At 34.4% G+C, this 22,025-nt stretch overlaps 3 protein-coding genes across 3 annotated transcripts; 2 read left to right on the top strand and 1 right to left on the bottom strand.

The window, feature by feature from the left end:
• Window positions 1-1,089: 1,089 nt before the first annotated feature.
• Window positions 1,090-1,575, bottom strand: LOC130629749 (uncharacterized). The gene has a single exon (XM_057443088.1). The coding sequence runs from the start codon at window positions 1,573-1,575 to the stop codon at window positions 1,090-1,092; it is 486 nt and encodes a 161-aa protein (XP_057299071.1).
• Window positions 1,576-9,497: 7,922 nt separating this feature from the next.
• On the top strand, window positions 9,498-12,663 carry LOC130629748 (uncharacterized). Its single transcript, XM_057443087.1, has 5 exons — window positions 9,498-9,509; window positions 9,582-9,628; window positions 9,801-10,970; window positions 11,028-11,070; window positions 11,293-12,663. Exons 1-5 carry the CDS (start codon window positions 9,498-9,500, stop codon window positions 12,661-12,663), a joined length of 2,643 nt encoding a protein of 880 aa, XP_057299070.1.
• A 955-nt stretch (window positions 12,664-13,618) lies between these two features.
• LOC130629359 (uncharacterized) lies at window positions 13,619-16,080 on the top strand. Its single transcript, XM_057442513.1, has 2 exons — window positions 13,619-14,635; window positions 14,806-16,080. The coding sequence occupies exons 1-2, from the start codon at window positions 14,190-14,192 to the stop codon at window positions 15,911-15,913; spliced, it is 1,554 nt and encodes a 517-aa protein (XP_057298496.1). The 5' UTR covers window positions 13,619-14,189; the 3' UTR covers window positions 15,914-16,080.
• The last annotated feature ends 5,945 nt before the right edge of the window (window positions 16,081-22,025 follow it).

The following is a 22,025-nucleotide window of genomic DNA, read 5'->3' as shown; positions in this document are numbered from 1 at the left end:
AACATCGCCTAGAAATTTGTTCTGTAAATTAGCAACCTTTGACGGTAGAGCAATATTGACGTCAAAGGAAAGTATATTAAGATTAGTGAAGCCATTGCATTGCACTTTTAAATTTAAGGCTAAATAACTTGGAAACGGTTGGAAATAACTGACGTCATCTCCTGTGGGGTAACTAGGGACTACCTGGGACCAATTTGAGTAAGTTTCCTAAACCTGGGTCCCCAAATCCCTTTCGGAAAGGACGGGTTGATGACGTCATCAAAAAGCCTTCAAACCTTAATATCTCTGCAACCGTTGGTCAAAAGTACATGATCCTATACATTTTCTTGATCAGCGTTTCAAGAGCTATAACATAAAGGCAACGGGTATACAAATTTCGAAAAAATAATTTTCGGTCTTGATGGGGCCATTGCTGATGTTAGCAAAATTTTTAAGCCCTTTCTTATATCTCATTAACCGCTCATATCAAAAGCATATGATCATATACATTTTCTTGATGAGCGCTTTAAACTCTACGCAATAGATGCAACGTGAAAAAAAAATTCTAAATTTTAAATGGATAAGTTGCTGACGTCATCAAAAATTTTAACCTGCCTCAGTGGATTTTTCCACGGGCCTTATCGACTAGTATATAATATAAAAAAGAATTATATAAAACCCTCCTGTGCGCCAGAACTTGTGACTCTGGCTGTAGCTTTCCACATGTGTTACAAGGCCCAACACTCAGCCTTACACAGGAGGTTGTCATGACAGGACCAGTCTGTACATATTTTGACTAAGGACAGCAGGGTTGTCAAGTCTGAAGACCAAGTTAGTAAACTTGGGCACCTTACTGAACTGGGGTAAAAAGTGGGGTCGTTACACCCAAAGACAAGCTGAAAGCAAACCCCCATGCTAAGCTTCTTTTAAGTTACCAGAGAAGAGTGAGCTGAACTCTTTACCCTCTGGGTATTGACGGCAAACTGGTTCGAATGAACTAGCTGGGGTAATATAAAACCGCTCGGATTTACATTTTCCTCCCCCATGACCCTGGAAGTCCAGGTTTTATAAACGTAATGATAAATGTATAAGAAAGAAAGAAAAAGCGGATCAACAGCGAACGTAACAAAGAATATAACATGAATTGTTGTTGAGAATAGGTGGAGAGCATTTGCAAACCGCTTTATCGTTGCAGTGGTACCAAGAATTTGTGGCAGGATCCTTAACATAAGCCCAATAATGACCTGCGGTTAACGTACCGGACTGATTAATTGTTGCTAACAATGAGTAGTTCTGATTAAACATTGTGTCCGTATCACTGACGAGAGGTAGTTGCAGGAGAGAGTCACGTAAAGAAACACATTCAACAACTCTGTTGTCTTGCACCAGATGTTCACTATGTTTTAAAAACCTTTTAAGATGCAGGAATAAGATTTCACTACTCCTACTGATTTGCGTTTCTCTAGTACTCTCTCTATGTGCAAAGCATTGCGGACAAAACCACTTGTTTCCATCAGTTAGAATTTCCGGTTCTAAAAATTTGCTGACACAAGATTGGATTTTAGATGTCATTGGCAGTGTTAAAATGTCCTGCATTTCGACATTTACCGAGGTGCACAGGCAGGTGTGCAAATATTAAAACCGTACACGAAATTGATTCATATTTTTAAAACATCTTAAAAAACATAATCAGAAAAAATATCTTATTATTCTACTATATCGAAAGCTTTAATTTAGAGAACTATACTTATAAGAAACTATAGAAAACGACACGCATTTTATATAGTTGATTTAGATTAATCAGCGTTTTATTTAGTATATTGATGTTATTCACGATTATTTTTTTATTGTTTTAAACTATCTCTTGTAAATGTAGTTAAAGTAGAAAATAAACTATCTATCTATCATATGCCTAAAACATAATGATGATAAATTGGAAATATAAAAGCATTTTAATACGTTTTTATATTTTTGCAGAAATTTCCAAACGTCCTTAAGTAGAAGAAACCACAGTGATATGTATAAATACTTACCAAAGGGCATTTGAACATGGCACATTGTATTTTCTTATAAATATTCGTCTTTTATCCATGTTCAAAAGCTTTGGGTTTACTCTTTTGATAGCTTGTCGCAATCTATCTCTTTGAATACACCTCTACATACTAGGGAGTCATTAATTATTTCGCCAGAATTGGGACTTTCATTGATTATTCTTTTAACAATATCATTAATTTGATTAACAGTTATATATTTGAAAGAGATGTGGAAGTACCAGAAAACCAATCCTTGTTTAAGTCCCACTTCAACGGATTTCAAGGGTAAAGATTTTACCAAGCCATTCACTCTCAAAACAACTGAAGATTCCTTCATTTACAATTGGTATGATTATAGAGATGTATCTATATAATAATACGCCAGTTCCGTGTGTCTGTGACAGGCAAAGTTGACATCGTTATTTTCTTTTGATGTCGCCGAAAAAAAATCTCTGATGTTACCGAAAAAAATATGTCTTCTTTGTCGAGAAAAGCCGCGAGTTTTGTTTTAAAATCACGTGATCAAAATAAAAAAAATTCATTGGATGAACAAAATCACGTGATCAAAATAAAGCAATTTTATTTGTTCAAAATTCCAAGTATCCCCTGACGATCAAAACAAACGTACAAAGTTTTTTCAAGTTCAGGAGAAGAACGAACGAAGTAGGTTGCTTGCTATATACAAATATTGGAAAAATCATTTATTTTGTGTGTTGTAACATGTCCTTTACTTTTGTTTAAGTAACTTTAAGTAGAGAAGAAAGAAAAGGAAATCTTAGAAGTTGGAAAAGTTGAGGTGGATTTAATGACGGCTCATATTCGATCAAAAGTTATCGCAAATTGTTCACCCAGTACCAAAAATTCCCCAAATCGTGACGTCATCAAAAAAATTTCGAATTTTTTTTACATCACGTGTTACCTTTCATTACAAAGATCCTTTGTGCAAAATTTCATGCGAATCGGTTCATCCAATCAAAAGTTATCGCGAATTGTTCTCCCAGTACCAAAAATTCCCCAAATCGTGACGTCATCAAAAAAATTTTGAATTTTTTTTACATCACGTGTTACCTTTCATAACAAAGATCCTTTGTGCAAAATTTCATGCGAATTGGTTCATCCGATCAAAAGTTATCGCGAATTGTTCTCCCAGTACCAAAAATTCCCCAAATCGCGACGTCATCAAAAAAATTTCGAAATATTTTTACATCACGTGATAGCTTTCATAACAATTCATAATTATTGTCAAAACTATACTTCAAGGCTCAGTTTACCCTCGTACTTAGGGATCGTTCACATATGACGGCAGCCTTCATAGGGGAGGGGGGTCTAAAAGTCTGACAAAATCTGACTTAAGAGGGGGAATCCATTTTCGCGGTCAAAAAATAAAATCAGAAAAATTGCATTTTGCGTGAGCTAATTTTCCTGGTTTTGACCTATTGGGGACGAGTTTCTTTTATTTTCCTAGGGGTTTGTGAAGAATTTTCAAGAACTTTTCGAAATAATATACTTCGCTGGTTCAAATCTTGGCAAAGAAAACCCGCAAATAAGCGAAAATTAATTCCCTCAATTTCTATTTCATGTCTTAAGCGTGCTTATTTCCTAGGAAATTTATACTCCCGGAAGTACTTATTTCCCGAAGGAGTCTTTATTTCCTAGGATAAGAGTACTCCCGGGAGTATCAATTTCCTGGGAAATATATACTTGGGAGTACCTTTTTCCCGGAAATAAATACTGGGGAGTACTTTTTTAGGGGAGTACTTATTTTCCGCGACACCGGAACATCTGATACTATCTAGTCATTGAATAAGTTTAGGAAGAAACATCTTATCTAACATACATGTTGTTAGTGTAAACTGTCAGACTAATGTACGATTGTTATGTTTCTGTAGTCAGAATTTAAAAGGCTAGACAAGGCTTATTTATAATTGTATATATTGTTTAAATTAGGCGCGTACCTCTTCAGACAATGTTACTAAACTTGAAATAAAATTGGCAACACATTTGGGTGAGAAAATAGGAGAGGGGGCTTCTTCTAATATTTATAAATATAAAGTAAATGGAAGCTTTGTGGCTACAAAAGTATTTACGCAGAAAATCAGCAGATGTAAAATATACGAAGTTGCAAATAAATTGGCGCAATTGAGTCATAAAAATGTTGTTCGTTTTGATGGCTTTTGCATGGATCCAGTTTTGTTGATATTTGAATACTGCGCATTGATGTTACATGGTGAAACAGTACACAACGTGTCGCAATTCATTAATATTCGGAACCAAGATGATCAATTTGACCTTAGTGAATGAATTGACCTAATTATTCAAGCGACACGTGGATTGCAAGCATTACATGATCACCATATCATTCATAAAGACTTCAAACCCTCGAATCTTTTGCTTTGTGGTACAGAGCACAACCCTTTAGTGAGAATGGCCGATTTTGATGATATTTCAGAAATTAAAAACACAATCACGTCGACATTTACAAATGTAAATAACGTCCTTGTTGGTATGACATTGGTGTACACTGGTGAGGAAATCTGTTTCAACAAAGTAAAATGTGCATCTTTTCAATCTAATGTGTATTCGTGGGCAATAACTGCGTATGAGATAATGAGCGATAAAACGTCTGCTTGGAGCAGCAAATTAGCAATTGTTAATGACTACTTAATCCTGGAAGCACTGAAAAAAGGAGACAGACCTGATGTAGACGATTTAAAGAAACTTTACCCAAACAATATTTCGCAACTTGTAAATTTCATGACTGATTCCTGGCAGACTGTTCCAGAGTTAAGACCAAGTATATCACAGGTACTTTGTGTACTTAAAGCAATTTGTTAAGGCGCGAAGAAACTGTTTTGTTTAAAACAAATTTCATTTTCTTTATAGATTACCGAGTTTTTTAAGGAGCTAACAAAAAAAGGTAAGATAAATATATTTAATCTACATATAAGTATATTTTTTAAAGCAGCTAGTTTATAAAAGATACATTGCTGGACTTTATTGGTTTTGGCACTGCGCAGCTTTTTTTTCATTCCCTAAGATAATCGTTTAAACTCGTTAAATAGAACAGGTCCTTGTTTCCTTATTTTGAAAAATTTAACATAAAATAAAACAACTGTTGGTAAACACGAGTAATTTTTTGACATAAGATTTTGATAATTGTTCGATTTTCTGCTAACTTCCTTCCTCCCTTTAAGGCAATCTTTTAGTAACTCTAGTCAAATGTCGAGTTGCTTATAAAAAATAAGCCTAGTGCATAACTGTACTAGAATTAAAACTGTCTTTTGATTTATTTTATCAGATTTTTGTTTCTTTATCCTGTATCTCAAAGTTCTAAGTGAAATACACGATTTTTTTTAAAGCAATTGAGGATTTTGGACAGGTCTAAGCTGCTTATGTTTAGAGAATGTTTTGGCCAGAAGTTTCTTAACGGTTGCTTAATTTTATACAACTAATTTTTGTAAATTAGTATGTAAGAAGGGTAAAGAAGTCAAATTTTTAATTAAAAAAAGAAAGTTCCTGAAATAAAACATCTATCAATTATAAATTTAGCGATTTGGAAACAAAATCAGAAATAAAAAGCACACTTAAATGAACAATTACATAGGAACACATCTATATAACGGGAGACTTTAATGATCACGCCTATAAGTGACGCAATCATCTGTATAATTTAATTTAGCAATTTAGATACAAATAATTTTGCCTATCAATATGTAACTTATTTCTTATTATTACTGCTTCTGACACTCCACCTTAGTCTGTATCTCTCAATATGTTTTGTTATCTCATCTTTGTTCCTTATAGACAATTTCAAAAGACGAAAATGCTGTTCCGAATGTTAAGAAATTCTCAGCTGCAGAACAACCTTTTGCAAATGTAATCAAATCGGAAATATATTTATTGAAGTTCTCATACTGAACCAACAGCACATAACGGGACACGAAAAAATGACCTCAGCTTCAGTCTATCTTTCTCAAAATAGTTAGTTATCTCGTCTTTGTTCCTTATAGGCAATTTCGAATAACGAAAATTCTGTTCCGAATGTTAAGAAATTCTCAGCTGCGGAACAACCTTTTGCAAATGTAAGCAAATTGGAAATATAGTTATTGAAATTCTCATACTGAACCAACAGCACTTAGCGGGACACGAAAAGATGACATGACCTCCACTTTAGTCTGTATCTTATTGGCAATTCTGAACGAAATTTCTGTTCCAAATTTTAAGAAATTCTTACCTGAGGAACAACCTATTGCAAATGTAAGCAGTTTAGAATGTTTTTTTTTTAAATTTCGATACTGAACCAACAGCAGCACTTAGCGGGACACGAAAAATGATCTCCACTTAGGTCTTAAAATTGAAATTCTAGAGGTTTTGCTCCTCTAATGAATATGCTCATATAAAAGAACACAATTCTTCAATTTTCCAAGAAGATAATTGGCACACAAATTAAACAAACAATCAGACTGAGAGAGTAGGACAGGACTTCTGTAAAGGGTACAAGGGTTTCGACTTATATTCCTGAACCAAGGTACCCAAAATGTCTAGCTGAGTCACCTCATATGTCCAGTCAATATTCCGAATCTAAAAGCTAAGTCAGCAACAGGGGCATCAAGTCTTATCCTCATCAACGTCATTAATATTTCATCTTCTAACCTTAGAGAACGGCTTGCACTGGGTTTTCTTTGACAAAACAAGTTGGCTGGACTATACTGTTTAGTTTTTACAGAATTGTCTGTAATACCGGAGCTTTAAATGTTTCGGTCGAAAATGCTTAACAATAAATCGAATAACTTTTGAAGATGGGCATCCGGTGTAGAATTTTAGAATTTCTTTATTACTCTGGACGCATTCGAAACATTTTGAAGAAGTATTGATGATCAAAAAGCATGGTTTCTTTCACTAATACGTGATAATCTCCTTTTTGTTTTCTCTCAAGAAAAATCCATCATACGCAGAGCCGTGTACGTCCGCGTTGTCTTCACAATTTACCTTCCCTTTGCCTAAATCTTCTTCGTAAGATAATCACAAGTAACATCCTTCTTTTCAAAATTCTTCTTCTATCCTATGCTGCCATAATTGTTGACATTCAAAGGTTACCTACGATACTTTTACAATTGGGCGTCATATAATAGAAATTAAATTTAAAATTAAGAAAACGTTCTCCTTGATTTTTAAAAGTTCATCTACATCGTTTTTACACTTGTGCTTCTTCTTCGATGTCTTCTTCGAGTGTGCATTAAAAAGAAAATACTTTTCATGCTCACATTTAGATACCAGGAAACGAATGTCGATTACATGAGTGATGAATAACTGAAAGAAATCGTTCAACCAATTCTTCAGGATTACCATTGTTGCTAAAGCATTCGTACAGAAAGAGCGTGCTGCAAATATTTCTAACCATTTTGTTACGTAACTCGTTCGATCTTTGGCATACCGGCAGATTTTCCGTTTTTAATGGCCGCCAAGCACGCTAGTACAGATGTGAGATGAAAGTTTTCATTAGTAGTTTTTTGACTTTTGTGAATGTTTTGTGGAAATTCTGATGTGAATTCTTTAATAACATATAGTAAAGACTTATTTGAAATAAACTTTTAAAAGCATCGTAGGTAACCTTTAATCGTTTCCCGCACACATATTTAATACATAGTGGACTTTGGACACTGAAGCGCGCACACACGCCATGAGCGCGGTGCGTCGAGTACGTCGTGCTATGCGACCGAAGTGGACTTTCGCCTTAAAGCTACAGCCAGGTTCACAAGTCCTGGCACACAGATCGTTTTCTGCTATCGTTTACCTTTGTTCCGTTAGCAATTATTGTAAGATTTATCCGTAAAAGGATAGTTTCGTCATAATAAGTTTTATTAATTTTAACGTGTGCGTCTGAATTTAGTTTGAATTGCCTGTTTTGTTTGTTGTCTTTATATGGTTTTTTTATTAGCGTGTTGTGCCACACCACTGTTTTACGCTTCCTCTTTAATAGTCATGTATTTTTTTATAAAAGAATCCTTGTTAAAAGGAAGGGTTTTGCTATCATGCAGAATCTTCAGAGGGTTACTGTTGAAAATAGGCACTCTTGCCGTAAGAACATTCTAGAATCTTGTGTACTATCTAGAAATATAAGGGACATTGGAGAATATTCCAGAAATAAGATAACTATACTAGAAACTACTAATAGTAAATAGAGAACAATATATACTTACCTAGTGAATAATGAACAATGTGCTAAATATAGAACATCTGGAATATACTAGAACATTCTAGAATATCTTATCTTTATTATATAAATAGGAGAACGTCTTGTAAATTTTAGAGTCATAGAGTCATAAAGTTATTGGAGCAGTCGAAGCAACTCTGCAAATATATATAAAGTTTATATTTCAACAGTTACTACCTCTATAATAATTAAGCAGCCGTCATTAGACAAGTTATATCACAACACCCAGTTGTTTTAACAACAAAAAAAAAAACATGGCGGATGTAGTAGCGTGTGCGTGGACAATGGTGAACGAAAGAGTGATAAATAAAATTCAAAGCTAACATATTATCAATCATTATCTAATCAATCAGTACTTCTCAATTATATAGTTACTGGATGTTATTATCGCTACTTATTTACTATTATTTTTCTTGAACTCAATATGGATATGGATAAGATTGCTGAAATGTCGACTGATGAAAAGCTGAACTTCATAATCGCAAAACTCTGCAAATATGAAACCCTGTTTTCAGAAATTCACAATATAAAAGACGATATCTCCCAACTAAACAAAAATTTGGTTGGTTTGACAGAAGACATAGCTGGCATAAACGGAAAAATATGCCAACATGAAAAGGAAATTGACAACATGAAAAAAATAAACAACAACATTCTGAATAAGGACACCTCAATAAATGAAACACTAAAAAAACAGGACAGCAAAAATCGCGAATTCGAAAATAGAATTGCTGCTCTTAAAGACGAGGCAAATGACCTGGAACAATATGGACGACGAACGATGGTGACAATCAAGGGCATCCCAAGAATAAATGACGAGGACACAAATGCAATAGTTGTTGAGATAAGCAAACGTAATGGAAATTCCCTTGTCGATTGGGGATATTGACATATCCCATCGGACATCAAAGGATAAAGATGCCAGTATCATTGTCAAGTTTGACAGCCGGAAAAAGAGAGAGTTTCTACAATTGTCGGCATGAACTGTTCTCAAAAAAAATCACAACAGCAGATCTGGGATATAATGACACAAAAGCAAACATATATATTAACGAATGTTTGACAGCTAAAAACGGAGATCTTTATAGTCATGCGAGAAAGAAGCTCAAAAATACCAAGTTATATAAATACATATGGACAAAACATGGATCAGTAAAAGCTAAAAAAGATGACAGTTTGAACTCAAAAACAGTGACATTGCTAACTAAAGAGGAAATAAACAAGCTATATTATGACTCGTACCAGAACCAACAAAATGATCAAATCAATGAATGAACACTATAGTACGTATATTGTCCCAAAACTGCTCTGACTGACTGTATATACTGTAATCTGTGTAACACATGGCTCCATAGGTCCTGTTTAAAACTCACAAAGAAAACTCTCACAATTTTATCCAAATGTGAGAGCAATTGGTACTGTAATCCATGTCTGAACAATTTTCTTCCATTTCAACTACAAAGAAATACCTCTTTACTTTCTACTCTGAGTTCTAATAACAGCATACCACCACCTAACCTTAATAAAACCTGTCTCTGTCTCAAAGTTATTAAAAGTCCATTAATTTTCTGTAGCCCTGGTAAACATTATATACACCAAAGATGTGCTAATATAACATATAAAAATAAAAAAAAGTTAAACTTAAAATTGTGGTCATGTGATGATTGTAGTTCCCTTTCGTTTAAAGAAATAACTAACGATGAACTAACCAACTTCACCTATAACTCCTTGTTAAACTGTCGTTGTCAAAGTAAATTAAATATTTATCACACCAACCAGTTTGACAACCTTTTAAACCTACCAGTCTTGACAATCGATAATCCTATTTCTGGGAACTCATCTGTACCATTTGTCCACAACTTCAAATACTATACTACTCATGAATTCCACAAACCTAGTATGAAGGCCAACATGAATTCAAACAACTTGTCAATACTACATACAAACATAAGATCCTTTGCTAAAAACATTAATAATTTGTGCAACCTAGTTGACCTTTTAGATCATAAATTTGACATCATTGGACTTTCTGAAATTTGGCAACAGAATGGATCAACAATACAACCTGAATCACTACCTGGTTATCATGTATACGAACATTGTTGTGGTACTACTAGAAACTCAGGGTGTGGGCTGTATATAAAAGAAAATCTCAACTACAAGGTAAGACAAGATCTTTCTACCTCTTTTTGTACTGAAAATGAAGAGTTCCAAATTTTATTTATAGAGATACTGAATGTTCACAATGAGAACATCCTAGTAGGTATTACATATAGACATCCGACAGGAAAATTCATAGACAAATTTAAAAACAATCTTGAAGAAATCTTTGAAAAAACAAAAAAAGAGAATAAGAAACAAATTATAATGGGAGACTTCAACATAAACCTTCTTGACTACAATAATCACTCTGAAACAAACACCTTCCTAGACTTTATGTTGAACTTCTCATTTCTTCCACATATAACGCAACCAACAAGGCTTAGTGAAAAAGGTAAATACACTTTGATTGACAACATATTTTACAATGACATCACTGATATATGCACTAGTGGAAACATTCTCAATTCTGTGACAGACCATCTCCCTAATTTCATAATTATATATCTAAAATCATTAGATAGGAATAATCTTAAAATGGTTAAAAGAGATTTTTCAAAATTCAATTTGGATCTTTTTAAAGATGATCTTCGGACAGAAAACATCAACAAAAAACTGAATAATTTTGACAATGTCAATGACCTGTAAGACTTTTTTCATAACACCTTGAACAAAGTACTAGATAAACATGCACCATTCAGGAAAACCAAGAAAAAGGATCACAAACAACTGAGAAAACCATGGGTAAGTAATCACATATTAGATTTAATTAAAGAAAAACAAATACTTTATAAAGAATATATTCAATACAAAAACATAGAAATATTACATCAATACAAAGTCCTGAGGAACAAAGTCAATCACACAATAAGGAACGCTAAGTATTATTATTTCAAAAGATTCTTTGAGCAACACAAAAATAACATAAAAAAACACTGGGATGGAATAAATCAAATACTGGGAAAGAAGAAAACTAGTGCCCATCCTACAACAATAATTCAAAATGGTAAAACTCTAACAAAACCATGTGACATAGCATCAGCTGTCAATCAATACTATGTGAATGTTGCACCAAATTTAGTAAAAAAACTTCCAAAATCCAAGGAACATTTTACACATTTTTTGACAAATCCTGTAAGTGACAGTTTTTTCTGTAATGCAGTCACACATGAAGAGATGACTAGCACCATAATGTCACTTGATGATAAAAAAGCCATTGACATCTATCACTTTCCAATAAAAATTTGGAAAGATGTTGATGAAATAATAGCTAATCCTCTGTGTAAAATTGTCAATGAGTCCTTTTCAAGTGGTATATTTCCAGACAAGCTAAAATTGGCAAAGGTACTTCCCCTCTTCAAAAGTGGTGACAGATATGAGGCGAAAAATTACAGGCCTATTTCCATTTTGCCAATCTTTGACAAAATTATAGAAAGACTAATGCATACCAGGCTGGTATCATTCCTTGATTGTTTTAATATTATTAACACCGCTCAATATGGCTTTCAAAAGCACAAGTCTACAAATCATGCTATTTTTGAAGTTATAAATAAAGTCTCTCAAGCCTTGAAAAACAAAACACCTTCCAGTTGTGTATTTCTTGACCTAGCAAAGGCATTTGATACTGTAGATCACACCATCCTTCTAAGAAAACTTCATCATTATGGCATCCGAGGTATACAAAATAAATGGTTCGCATCCTATCTGACAGATAGAAAGCAAAGTGTCTCCATTCTGAATAGTTTATCTCCACCACTAAGCATACAATGTGGGGTACCCCAAGGTTCCATACTTGGGCCCCTACTTTTCGTATTATACATCAATGATATTAGCAATGCATCCAAGGTCTTGGAGGTCACCCAGTTTGCAGATGATACTTGCTTATTCCTAAAACGAAAAAACAAATATCTTCTTGTTAAGGACATAAATCACGAACTCAACAACATCAGTGAATGGCTGATATCAAATGCTCTTAGTCTCAATGTTAAAAAATCAAATTTTCTCTATTTCAGGAACAAACAAGATGAAGAATCACCTTTAATTAAAATCATGGGCTCTAAAATCGAACAAAAACAGGTTGTCAAGTATCTAGGTATACACATTGATGACAAGCTAAACTGGGAAGAACAGGAAACACAAGTAAAAATCAAAACATCACAAGGTATCGGCATATTGCATAAAGTCAAACATTTAATACCAGCATCGTTAATGTATATGCCAGCTTCGTGCAATCTCATTTATTATACTGTAACCTTGCCTGGGGATCTCCATATACCAAACTTGACAAACTTAACGTCCAAATCGCTAAGGTTCATAAAGTCATTAATAAAATTATAAAAATTAAAAATCTACAAAATCTTAAACATATTTACATTACGGAATCATGTAAATTGATGTATAACTTTCAAAATAATATGCTACCAAGTAACATAAACAAACTTTTTAAACAATCTAGCACTGTTCATAACCATCATACTAGACAGGCAGCAAGCAGAGGTATGTTTCTCCCCCATATTGATAGTAAACTATTTCCTCTACCAAGATTAGCTAGTAAAAATTGGAATGAATACTGTTTTACAATCTGTAACTACTCTAAAGCAACATTCTCGGAAAAGTTGAAATCAGTAATAGCTGACATTTAAACATCCTTAACTTTTATCTAAATTTTTAACACCTGTAAATACTGTATTATATTTTGTACTAGTAGCTTTACTTTCTTTTGTTTACTAACTTATTGTTTTCCCTTCTGCCCGCGCTAACCCCCTTCCCCCTCTACTTTTTTACAAGATATTCTTTTTTTTTTTTTGCACAAATTTACTCAACCGTCAATACACTATCCTTTAACCCATTTTTTCGCATTAGCCACGTGGTCGCCTACGGATATATAGACAGTCTGTTAATATATTATTATCATATCACCTAATATTTATATATATTTATTACCAGACATAGTTATATATTTAAACGAGTTTTTTTTGTGTGTGTGCGGAAAAATGAATTATTGTAATCATGAATGTTGAGTTTACATACAGTGTACATATGGCTCGAAAGCCTTTTTTAGGTTATTTCCATATGTAGTACTTCATATCTATATGATCTATCACGATATATATTACTACTACTACTACTACTTTTATCACTTCATCATCAGATTGTTTCGCCTCTTCGCCGTTTTCTTTAGTATTGACGATAGCAGTTTTGCTACACGATTATGTCTATTCCTGGATCCTGAAAACCCTAGAGTGCGTAAGCAAAAAAACTTTTAACATAAACAACTCCAGTTACATTTCGCTAAAGAGTGCGCCCAAATTGGTATACAACTGTTCAAGATATCCAGGATACGAGTAAAGCAGTATATAGACCTATTTCTGTGTGACGTCACATTGTTGTCATTACCAGGCCTCAACGCGGACTGGAGTCAAAACAAACCGCGATTTGCTGTGAAATGCATAAATAATTGCTTCTTCCTTGTTCTCAGATATACTGAAATAAATAACAAGCTTGTTTTCCCTCTGACTTGTATCTTCTATAATAAATCTAATGTTTTGATTCTGTTTTTTTTCTACTGGATTGTAAAGACGAAGGTTTCAGAAAAATATAAAAACAATCATTATGGCTACGTATAACAATATCATTTTCTCTTTATAGTATCTTTTGATTGGTTGCAACGAAAAGGTGTGGGGTATCGAGTCAAACATGATTGCGATTTTTTTTTTCTAGGAACCAATCATTTTCCACTTCAAAGTTGAATGTGCACGTGAGTCTAAAAAATGCTCACGTTTTTCAAAAAAAAAAACAACTATGTTTCGAGAAGCAAAAAAAAGAAGAAAATTCCCGCCTTTTGGATTAGAGTGTGATTGAAGATGGTTGAAATATGGAAAGAAGAATCCCCGTATTTTAAAACACTAATCTTAGAAGATCGTTTGCATTATAAAAAAAAATTGACACTCGAAAATGAGGTTCTTTTAGAAGACCCTTTCAACATAGAGGAGGGTAACTGGACCACTGATGTTAAACAGCTGCCTGATGTTTGTTACCCTGATATTTGGAACTATCTCATTGAAACGCCAAGTGAATTCACAAAAGACAAAATGAAAGCTTACAAATCCCTTGAATCGTACAACTTTTTTGTTTTGGGACACGTACATCAAGTTTATATTCACAAGATTGAACACCAAAATTTTTCTTTTGTCAAAACTAAAGTTTTACCCAGTCAACGACAAGGCCAGAAAGAAGTTCTCTATGAAGTTTGGGTTTGCATACACAAAAGTGGATGGATATTAAGTGCCAATTGTACTTGTATGTCGGGGTAAGAAACATAAGATAAAAAATGATTTGTATTGCTCATATTGCTCATTTCTTTCACTATTAAATAGAATGTTTAAAAACATAAAAATTAAAACTAATTAATCAGAGTAAGGTATTATATCATACATATATATCCTAACAAATAAGAAGTAAAAATTTTTATACTTTCAGGCTCGGTTCAGCTTGCAGTCACACTGGGGCATTACTATTCAAATTGCAAGCATGCACTCAGCTTGAGCTCAACAAAGAGGATGCTTGTACTAGTAAGCTGTGTGAATGGAACAAGGCAAGAAAGCGTGCCCATCCTGCACCCTTACATAAAATCAATTTTAAACGTCCCAAAAAGAACGAGAAATTACCTAAAATTGCCAGCCCATTCAAAGGAACTCTTGAAGGATTTAGTCGTGCAGATCCTGTTAAATTTTGTCATGACTCCCAAATTACAATATTAAAAGAACTAAAGCAAATAACTCCTTATACAGCAGTTCTAACATGTATCAGTCTCAAATTTCGTGATGACCCTAGTTCAGGTGAAGATACAGATACTGCATATGAAACTGAAGAAAATACTGTGCCTGAACTGTTAACCAGCTTTTTTGACCCATGTAGTGTGAACTACAGTGAACAAAAGATTTCACAAGTTTGTGATAAACTTTACAAAAATTACAAAGGACAAACAGATCAAAAACAATATGATAATTTAACTAAAATAACTAAAGACCAAAGCCAATCAAATAAATGGATGCTTTATCGTGCTGGAAGAATCACTTCATCCAACTGCAAGAAAGCATATACATGTAATATTCAAAAACCAGCAATTTCAACAATAAAATCTATCATGCAATACAATGAAAATATTTCAACTCCATCAATGAAATATGGTAAAGAATCAGAGCCAAAAGCCTTCAAAAGTTTTAATGAAATGATGAAAACTAAGCATGAAAATTTTACAGTGGATATTACTGGTCTTCATATCAATGAAAAATATCACCATATTGGAGCAAGTCCTGATGGCCTCACGTTTTGTAAATGCCATGGAAAAGGGCTACTAGAAATCAAATGTCCCTTCAATTTTCAGCATGGCTTAGAAAACTATAAGACCCATAAAAACTGTCCAATAACAAATTATGACAAAATGAAGGAAACCCATGAATATTACTTTCAAATGCAACTCCAAATGTTGGTGACAGAAAGGAATTATTGCTACTTTTTTGTTTGGTCCAAAAAATTTTTATATCAATATGTGTTGATAAAAATGAATTATTTTGTGAATCACTAAGAGCAAAAATTGACAGCGTGTTTTTCAAAATTATACTTCCAGAGCTAGTATCACGTAAAAATGACCAAGCAAACGATGAGTCTCAAAAGCTGTATTGTTATTGCAAACGTCCCTGTTTTAAGCCAATGATCGCTTGTGATAACGCTGAATGTAAAATTACATGGTTTCACTATGCATGTGTCAACGTACTCAGGACACCTCAAGTAAATAAACAATGGTTTTGTCCTGATTGTGTAGGACCAAAAGGCAAAAAGATTACCAAAAATAAACAAAGTAAATGAAGGAGAGTAGATTTTGGTGATATTCTTAGGAAAAGCTCTGACCATGTTTACATATTTAAATTACTGTATATACGTTTTATTAAATATAAAAGTAGACTTTTGTGATTATCCATGCTGTATTATCAATATGTAATATTCTTTAATATTGAAATAAGGACACTAATCGAGTTGCATGTAAAAGAAAATTGTGTTATTCTTTATTATGTAGAAACATTTGTTTTTCCCTAAGTAAATCTGAATCTCTTGTGTGACATGAAACTTAAAAAAAAAAAACTATCAAATAAACAAATACCAATGAAATGCTTATGGAAAATCTTGACTACCTTCACAAAAGAAGATACTAAAATTATTATGCCACTATTTTTGGACTCACATTAACCAATCCAGCTACACAAACCATAATATCATCCAGTAAATCAACTTGAGTTAGCGGTATGAGCGTATTCAAGATATTAAATTTTCTCATTCTTCCTATAACTCTTTCAATGTGAATACGCACATTGGCGATTTGACGACTGTGGTCAACCTCTCCACCTGACAACTGTGATTTCCCCTTGGTAAATGAAGGAATCTCTAATATACCACCCATTGTAGCTACTTCCTCCATAACAGTAAAACCTCTATCAGCCAAAACCTGGTCCCCATGTTCAATCAAATCAAGAAACCCACATTTTACGGTTATCTCCTTGTCTGAAACTCGACCACCCCATCCTCCAGACATAAAAGTGACAGCTCCAGTTGGTGAGCAAGCAACAAGATATTTTATGGTGTTGTGATTTTTATAGTTAGACCATGTTTGTGCTCTTGCATTTAATCCCAAAGGACGTTCTGTAAAAATCTCAGTGCAGTCGATAATACACACACATCTGGTATACTTTTTGCGAAAGCATTCAGGTAAATTCTTCCGAAGAGCTTCTTTTTCAGGCCATGAAAAAAAATTGTTCAACATAAACTTTGAAAAAACAGGCAACAATGTGCGAAGGATTTTAGATACCACAAATTCAGCAACTTTGAACCTGTATGCCAAATCTTTATTTTTGATACCAAGTCTCAACTTCATCAAAACCAGTAGGAGGTGATCTTCAGATTGCAACTTTTTTGAAATTATAGGTAACTTCGAATGCTTGAAAAGCAATTGAAATATGTCTCTTATAATGCCAGTATAAAAGAGGTGTTTTTTTGGATTGGACTTTATACTTTCATAACCAAACGATTCAGATTTTAATTTCTTGAGTTTCTTTTTCAAATTTCGATTATTTTGGGTCAATCTAATTGAGTCATTGTGGCATTGAATGATGAGTTTCTTCTTTGAATCCACGTCTGCTTGAACTGTTTTCATTTCTTTGCGTACCTTTTCCAGTTGAGCAGCTAAGTCATTGGTCTTGCTTTTTTCTAGTTCAAATAAATTTTTAAAATCAACAAAATCAGGTTCAACAGCATCAATAAATTCATTCTCATTCTGGAGTGTGCTGCTAGTAGAAGAAGTGGATTCTTTAACTTCGCGACGTTTAGAGATACGTTCAAATCTTTTTTTTTCTGATGGAATGTTCTTTCATTGGATTCCAAATGAAAGAATCGTGTTGGAATATAATCTGGATCAAGTTTATTTTCAGATTTTTTGCCAGAAATAAAGTGTTCACTACACAACCTAGCATTGTTGATTTGAAGTTCGTGCCAATCTTTTCTTCCAACTGCTGCTATCCATTTCTGCCTTCTTTCAGGATTTGAAGGTGGAGGAATTCGATAAAAATGTAAGCTACTTTCCTCAGTTTTTCTATTCGTACATCCTACAGCACAACAGGTACTAGGCATCTTCGATATAATCTCCAAAAATATAAATATTTTCTTTCTCTCTTGCCCAGCCAGCACAGTTTTCAAGCCAAAACAGCAACCAAAATGGCCGCGATCCACTTTGTTTTGACTCCAATGATTTACGCATGCGCATTGCGTAGCCAAAAAACATAAACAAATGACGTCACGCGAATCCGTCTATAGCAATGCGTATAGTATGTAATCAATATAGAAAGTGTTGCGGAGCGTGGGACTAAGTCCCCTAGGTTCGAAAGCGAAAATTTTTTGTGACCCTTATTTTGAAAAGATTCCTTGAAACATGACAAGACGAACAAGTATAACTGTCTTTTCTAAACATGGCAATTTTGTGATATATAAATGAAAGTGGTGGTTGTGGGTGATAAAGATAATGGTTTTTTCACGCCCTGTCCAGGATTTGAACCTGGATCTTTCCTTTACATGAGTGTCGTAGCCATTAGACCAACAGGGCATAAATATTATATATACCTTACTTGTATTAAAATTCGCGATGTACTAGAATTGGCACAGACCTAAGGTGCGCGAAATTAAGACTGAGCGAAAAATAATCCGCGCGAATAGCTTTCCTATCACAAACTTGGAAGTCGCTTAAGAAACCCTAAATTGATATGTAATTTAGTAACAGTTTTTGTAAGTAAAAATTTGAGATAGTTTTCACCTGGTATAGTGACTTCTTTTCTGTTTTAAATAAAATTACAATGAAACCTCTTCGTCTTCGTCTTCCTCCTCGACCTTTATCTCCAGCGGGATTTTCTCTGGCTCAAGGTAATTTTCGAGCATGAACCCTTTCATTTTTCGGAAGACTTCGTTACTTGAATCTCCTTTTCCAACACATAATTTAATTGGTATTTCCAAGCCCCCTTGAGGTAAAGGACTTCTGCGGAACTTTGTCATTCGTACTGTTGCATTGATCACACCGTTGTATTCAAGGTAGAATTTGCAAAAGCGCGAAATTTCTCGTGGAAGATGCCCTACAATTGAAAGTTTCTCGATCTTTCCTTTGATTTGACAGTATAGTCCTATGGAATATGGGTCAAAAAGGTTAGCTTTATCCCGTTTCACGGTAAACCTTTGTCCTAACTTTGGTAACCAAATCTTTCGGTACTCGTGAAATCCTCTGGAAGCACATTCAATAACAAGATCATGATCATCTGAAGTCAAATGTAAGTCTTCGAGTTCCTGTGCTCCTTCAACTTCACTTTGGTCTTGAGCCTCGCTTTTATTGTAATCTTTTCCATCTTCAAGATGGTGATCCTGATAAAAAGAGGCATGTTCTTCTTTCTCGCATTTCATGCACAGTGTGACTTTGCATTCTGTCCACCCAGGGTAACTTTCAGATGTTGGCACAGAACAATTTAAACTTCTGTTACAGGCAAAGTCACCACACTTTAAGCAGAGATATTTTGTCATAGCTTGACAACCGACGCAGTTTCCCTCAGCCATTTTTAAAATCACTTGTCAAAATGCAACGTGATTGTTTTCATCCGAGGATGCAATTGCATTGCAAAATCGAACGAAAATTTCTTTTCGAACGTAAGATGTCATTGCATTGATATGTTTGTGTTATGGTTTTGTCTTTCTAAAACAGATCTCCGTTGAAAACGTAATCATGGCACTTTAAGTATTTTAAGAAAATTGAAGATACTGTCTCAGAGAGTGCACAAGCTTGTGGTCTAGGAGATTCTGAACAAAATGAGGTTCAAAAACAGTTGCAGATGATCAGCGAGCCCCAACCAAAAAAGAAAAGGCAAAAATGTGGCGATTATGACAAGCTGCAGCGTGCAGAGATTGGGAAATGGGCTATAGTTTATGGCATACGACCTGCTGCAAGAAAGTTTGGAGTCCCTGAATCTACGGTTCGAGGTATCGTCAAAAGCTACAAAGAAGCCAAAACAGATCAAGGGGAATTGAGAGAACTGCCAAGAAAGCATCGTGGTGCTAAACCCCTTTTTCCAGCCGAAATCGATGAAAAAGTTCTTAAGATGATCAAAAACATGAGAAAAGCTGGATGCGCAGTGAATTACAATATTGCTATAGCCATTGGAAAATAATTGTCTTGGCAAATGACCGTTCGCTGTTGAAAGAAAATGGAGGTCAAATAAACTTGGATTTTTCTTGGTGTCAATCAATTTTCCGACAGATTGGTTTTACAAAGCGACGTGCAACAACAGCAAAACAGCCCGTGTCTCCCGGTTTTTTGAAAGAGATGGGATTTTCTTTTCATCGTTCTATTAAAGAACTCGTCGATGCTCATGATATACCTGACGATCTAGTGATAAACATTGACCAGACACCATTGCCATTTATTTTACTCAGCAAGTATACAATGGATAAGAAAAACGAAAAGCTAGTACCGATAGCTAACTCTGCTGATTATCGTCAAGTAACAGGGACTTTCTCAATCAGTCTCTCTGGAGTTTTCCTACCGATGCAAATAATCTACCAGGGTAAAACAGCCCGCTGCCATCCTACATTCGACTTTCCCAAAGAGTTCAATATTACACATAGCATTAATCATTGGTCAAACGAAGAAAAATCAATTGAGCTCATCAACAAGGTTCTCGTACCTTACGTCCAAAAGAAGAAAAAAGAGCTTGGTTTTCGTTCATCAAAGAAATGGCTATTAATTGCAGATGTATTCAAAGCACAATGGACTGACAAGGTCAAAGATCTAGTCGAAAAACATCATGGAAAGATGGTTCCAGTTCCTCATAATATGACAAATTACTTCCAACCACTTGACCTTACTGTCAATCGATCATGTAAATCATTTTTACGTGACCAAACACAGACGTGGTATGCTGAAGAAGTGCAAGCCCAGATCGCTAATGGAATTGCACCAGAAAATGTTTCTGTCGACTTGAAAATCAGCATGCTAAATGGGTCACCAAATACTATGATCATATTCGTACAAGAAAAGAAATCATAATAAACGGTTGGCGCAGATCGGGAATCATCGATGCACTTAGAGAGCAAGTTCACAAAGAGGACCCTTTCGAATAATTTTTGTATTATTTTTTATGCTGTTGAAAAGAACTGTTTGAAGAAAAAGAAAAGATCTACCAAACTGTACTGTAATTAATAGCTTTTAAAATCTCCTTTGATTTGCAACGTTTGCTTTAGTTTGACGAATAAATTTCAATTGAAAGACATTTCGACCATCGTTTTAGAACAATATGCAGAGTTTTTAACGAGAGTAGACATTTTGGGGTGCGCGAATTTAAAACTGAGCGAATATCTCCACTTTAGGATGCGCGAATTTAAGTCGCGCGAATATAAAACTGAGTGAAAAATAGTACGACTCCAATCCAAATACAAGTAAGGTATATGAAAAACTTTACAGGTGCATCTTACATATAGATAGATAGATAGATGTGCATATTTTACATGGCTAGCCTCACAAATATCGAGGGATATACCCTAGTGTACGACTAGAGTACGAGAGCTATAACCACTAATCTACGGCGCCATATAACCACTACTTACACACGTCTGGTGTAGCGATTAATAGGAATTTTAAAGTGTGCAAATGAGGAGCGCTTTAGTACTAGTATGCAGTATGTCGTCAATCATGTGAAGCACACACAACATTAAGGTGTTTTAGGTGTAATATATTTTTCAAAAAATAACTTTCCTTCAAGAATACAGTTTGTATACATGTTGTGCCCAACATAGCGAATTTTCTCAAAATGTTCCCGGCAAAACTTAAAATATGAATTTTAATCCAGGATGAACGTTTAGTACAAGTAAACAATGTTGCACATCCTTATAGGTTTTATACCCTTTCAAAAAAACATCAGCGCAACTTCTGTTAAATAGAATCATATAGCTAACAGTTTGCCGTAAACAATGGGCTGAGTGATTAGTACATGTATACTGTGTCGCACATACGTTGTGGCATAATACCCATTTCAAAAAAAAACTATTCTAGCTTGGGTCAAATAAACAGGAAACAGCCAGTTGTTACCCTATGCAGCTTAAGCAATCACTCAGCAATTTTA

The sequence above is a fragment of the Hydractinia symbiolongicarpus genome, chromosome 2 (assembly GCF_029227915.1).
Source record: "Hydractinia symbiolongicarpus strain clone_291-10 chromosome 2, HSymV2.1, whole genome shotgun sequence".
Lineage (NCBI taxonomy): Eukaryota > Metazoa > Cnidaria > Hydrozoa > Anthoathecata > Hydractiniidae > Hydractinia > Hydractinia symbiolongicarpus.
Note: the sequence above shows the minus strand (reverse complement) of the source record. Positions and strands in the feature narration are given on the sequence as shown.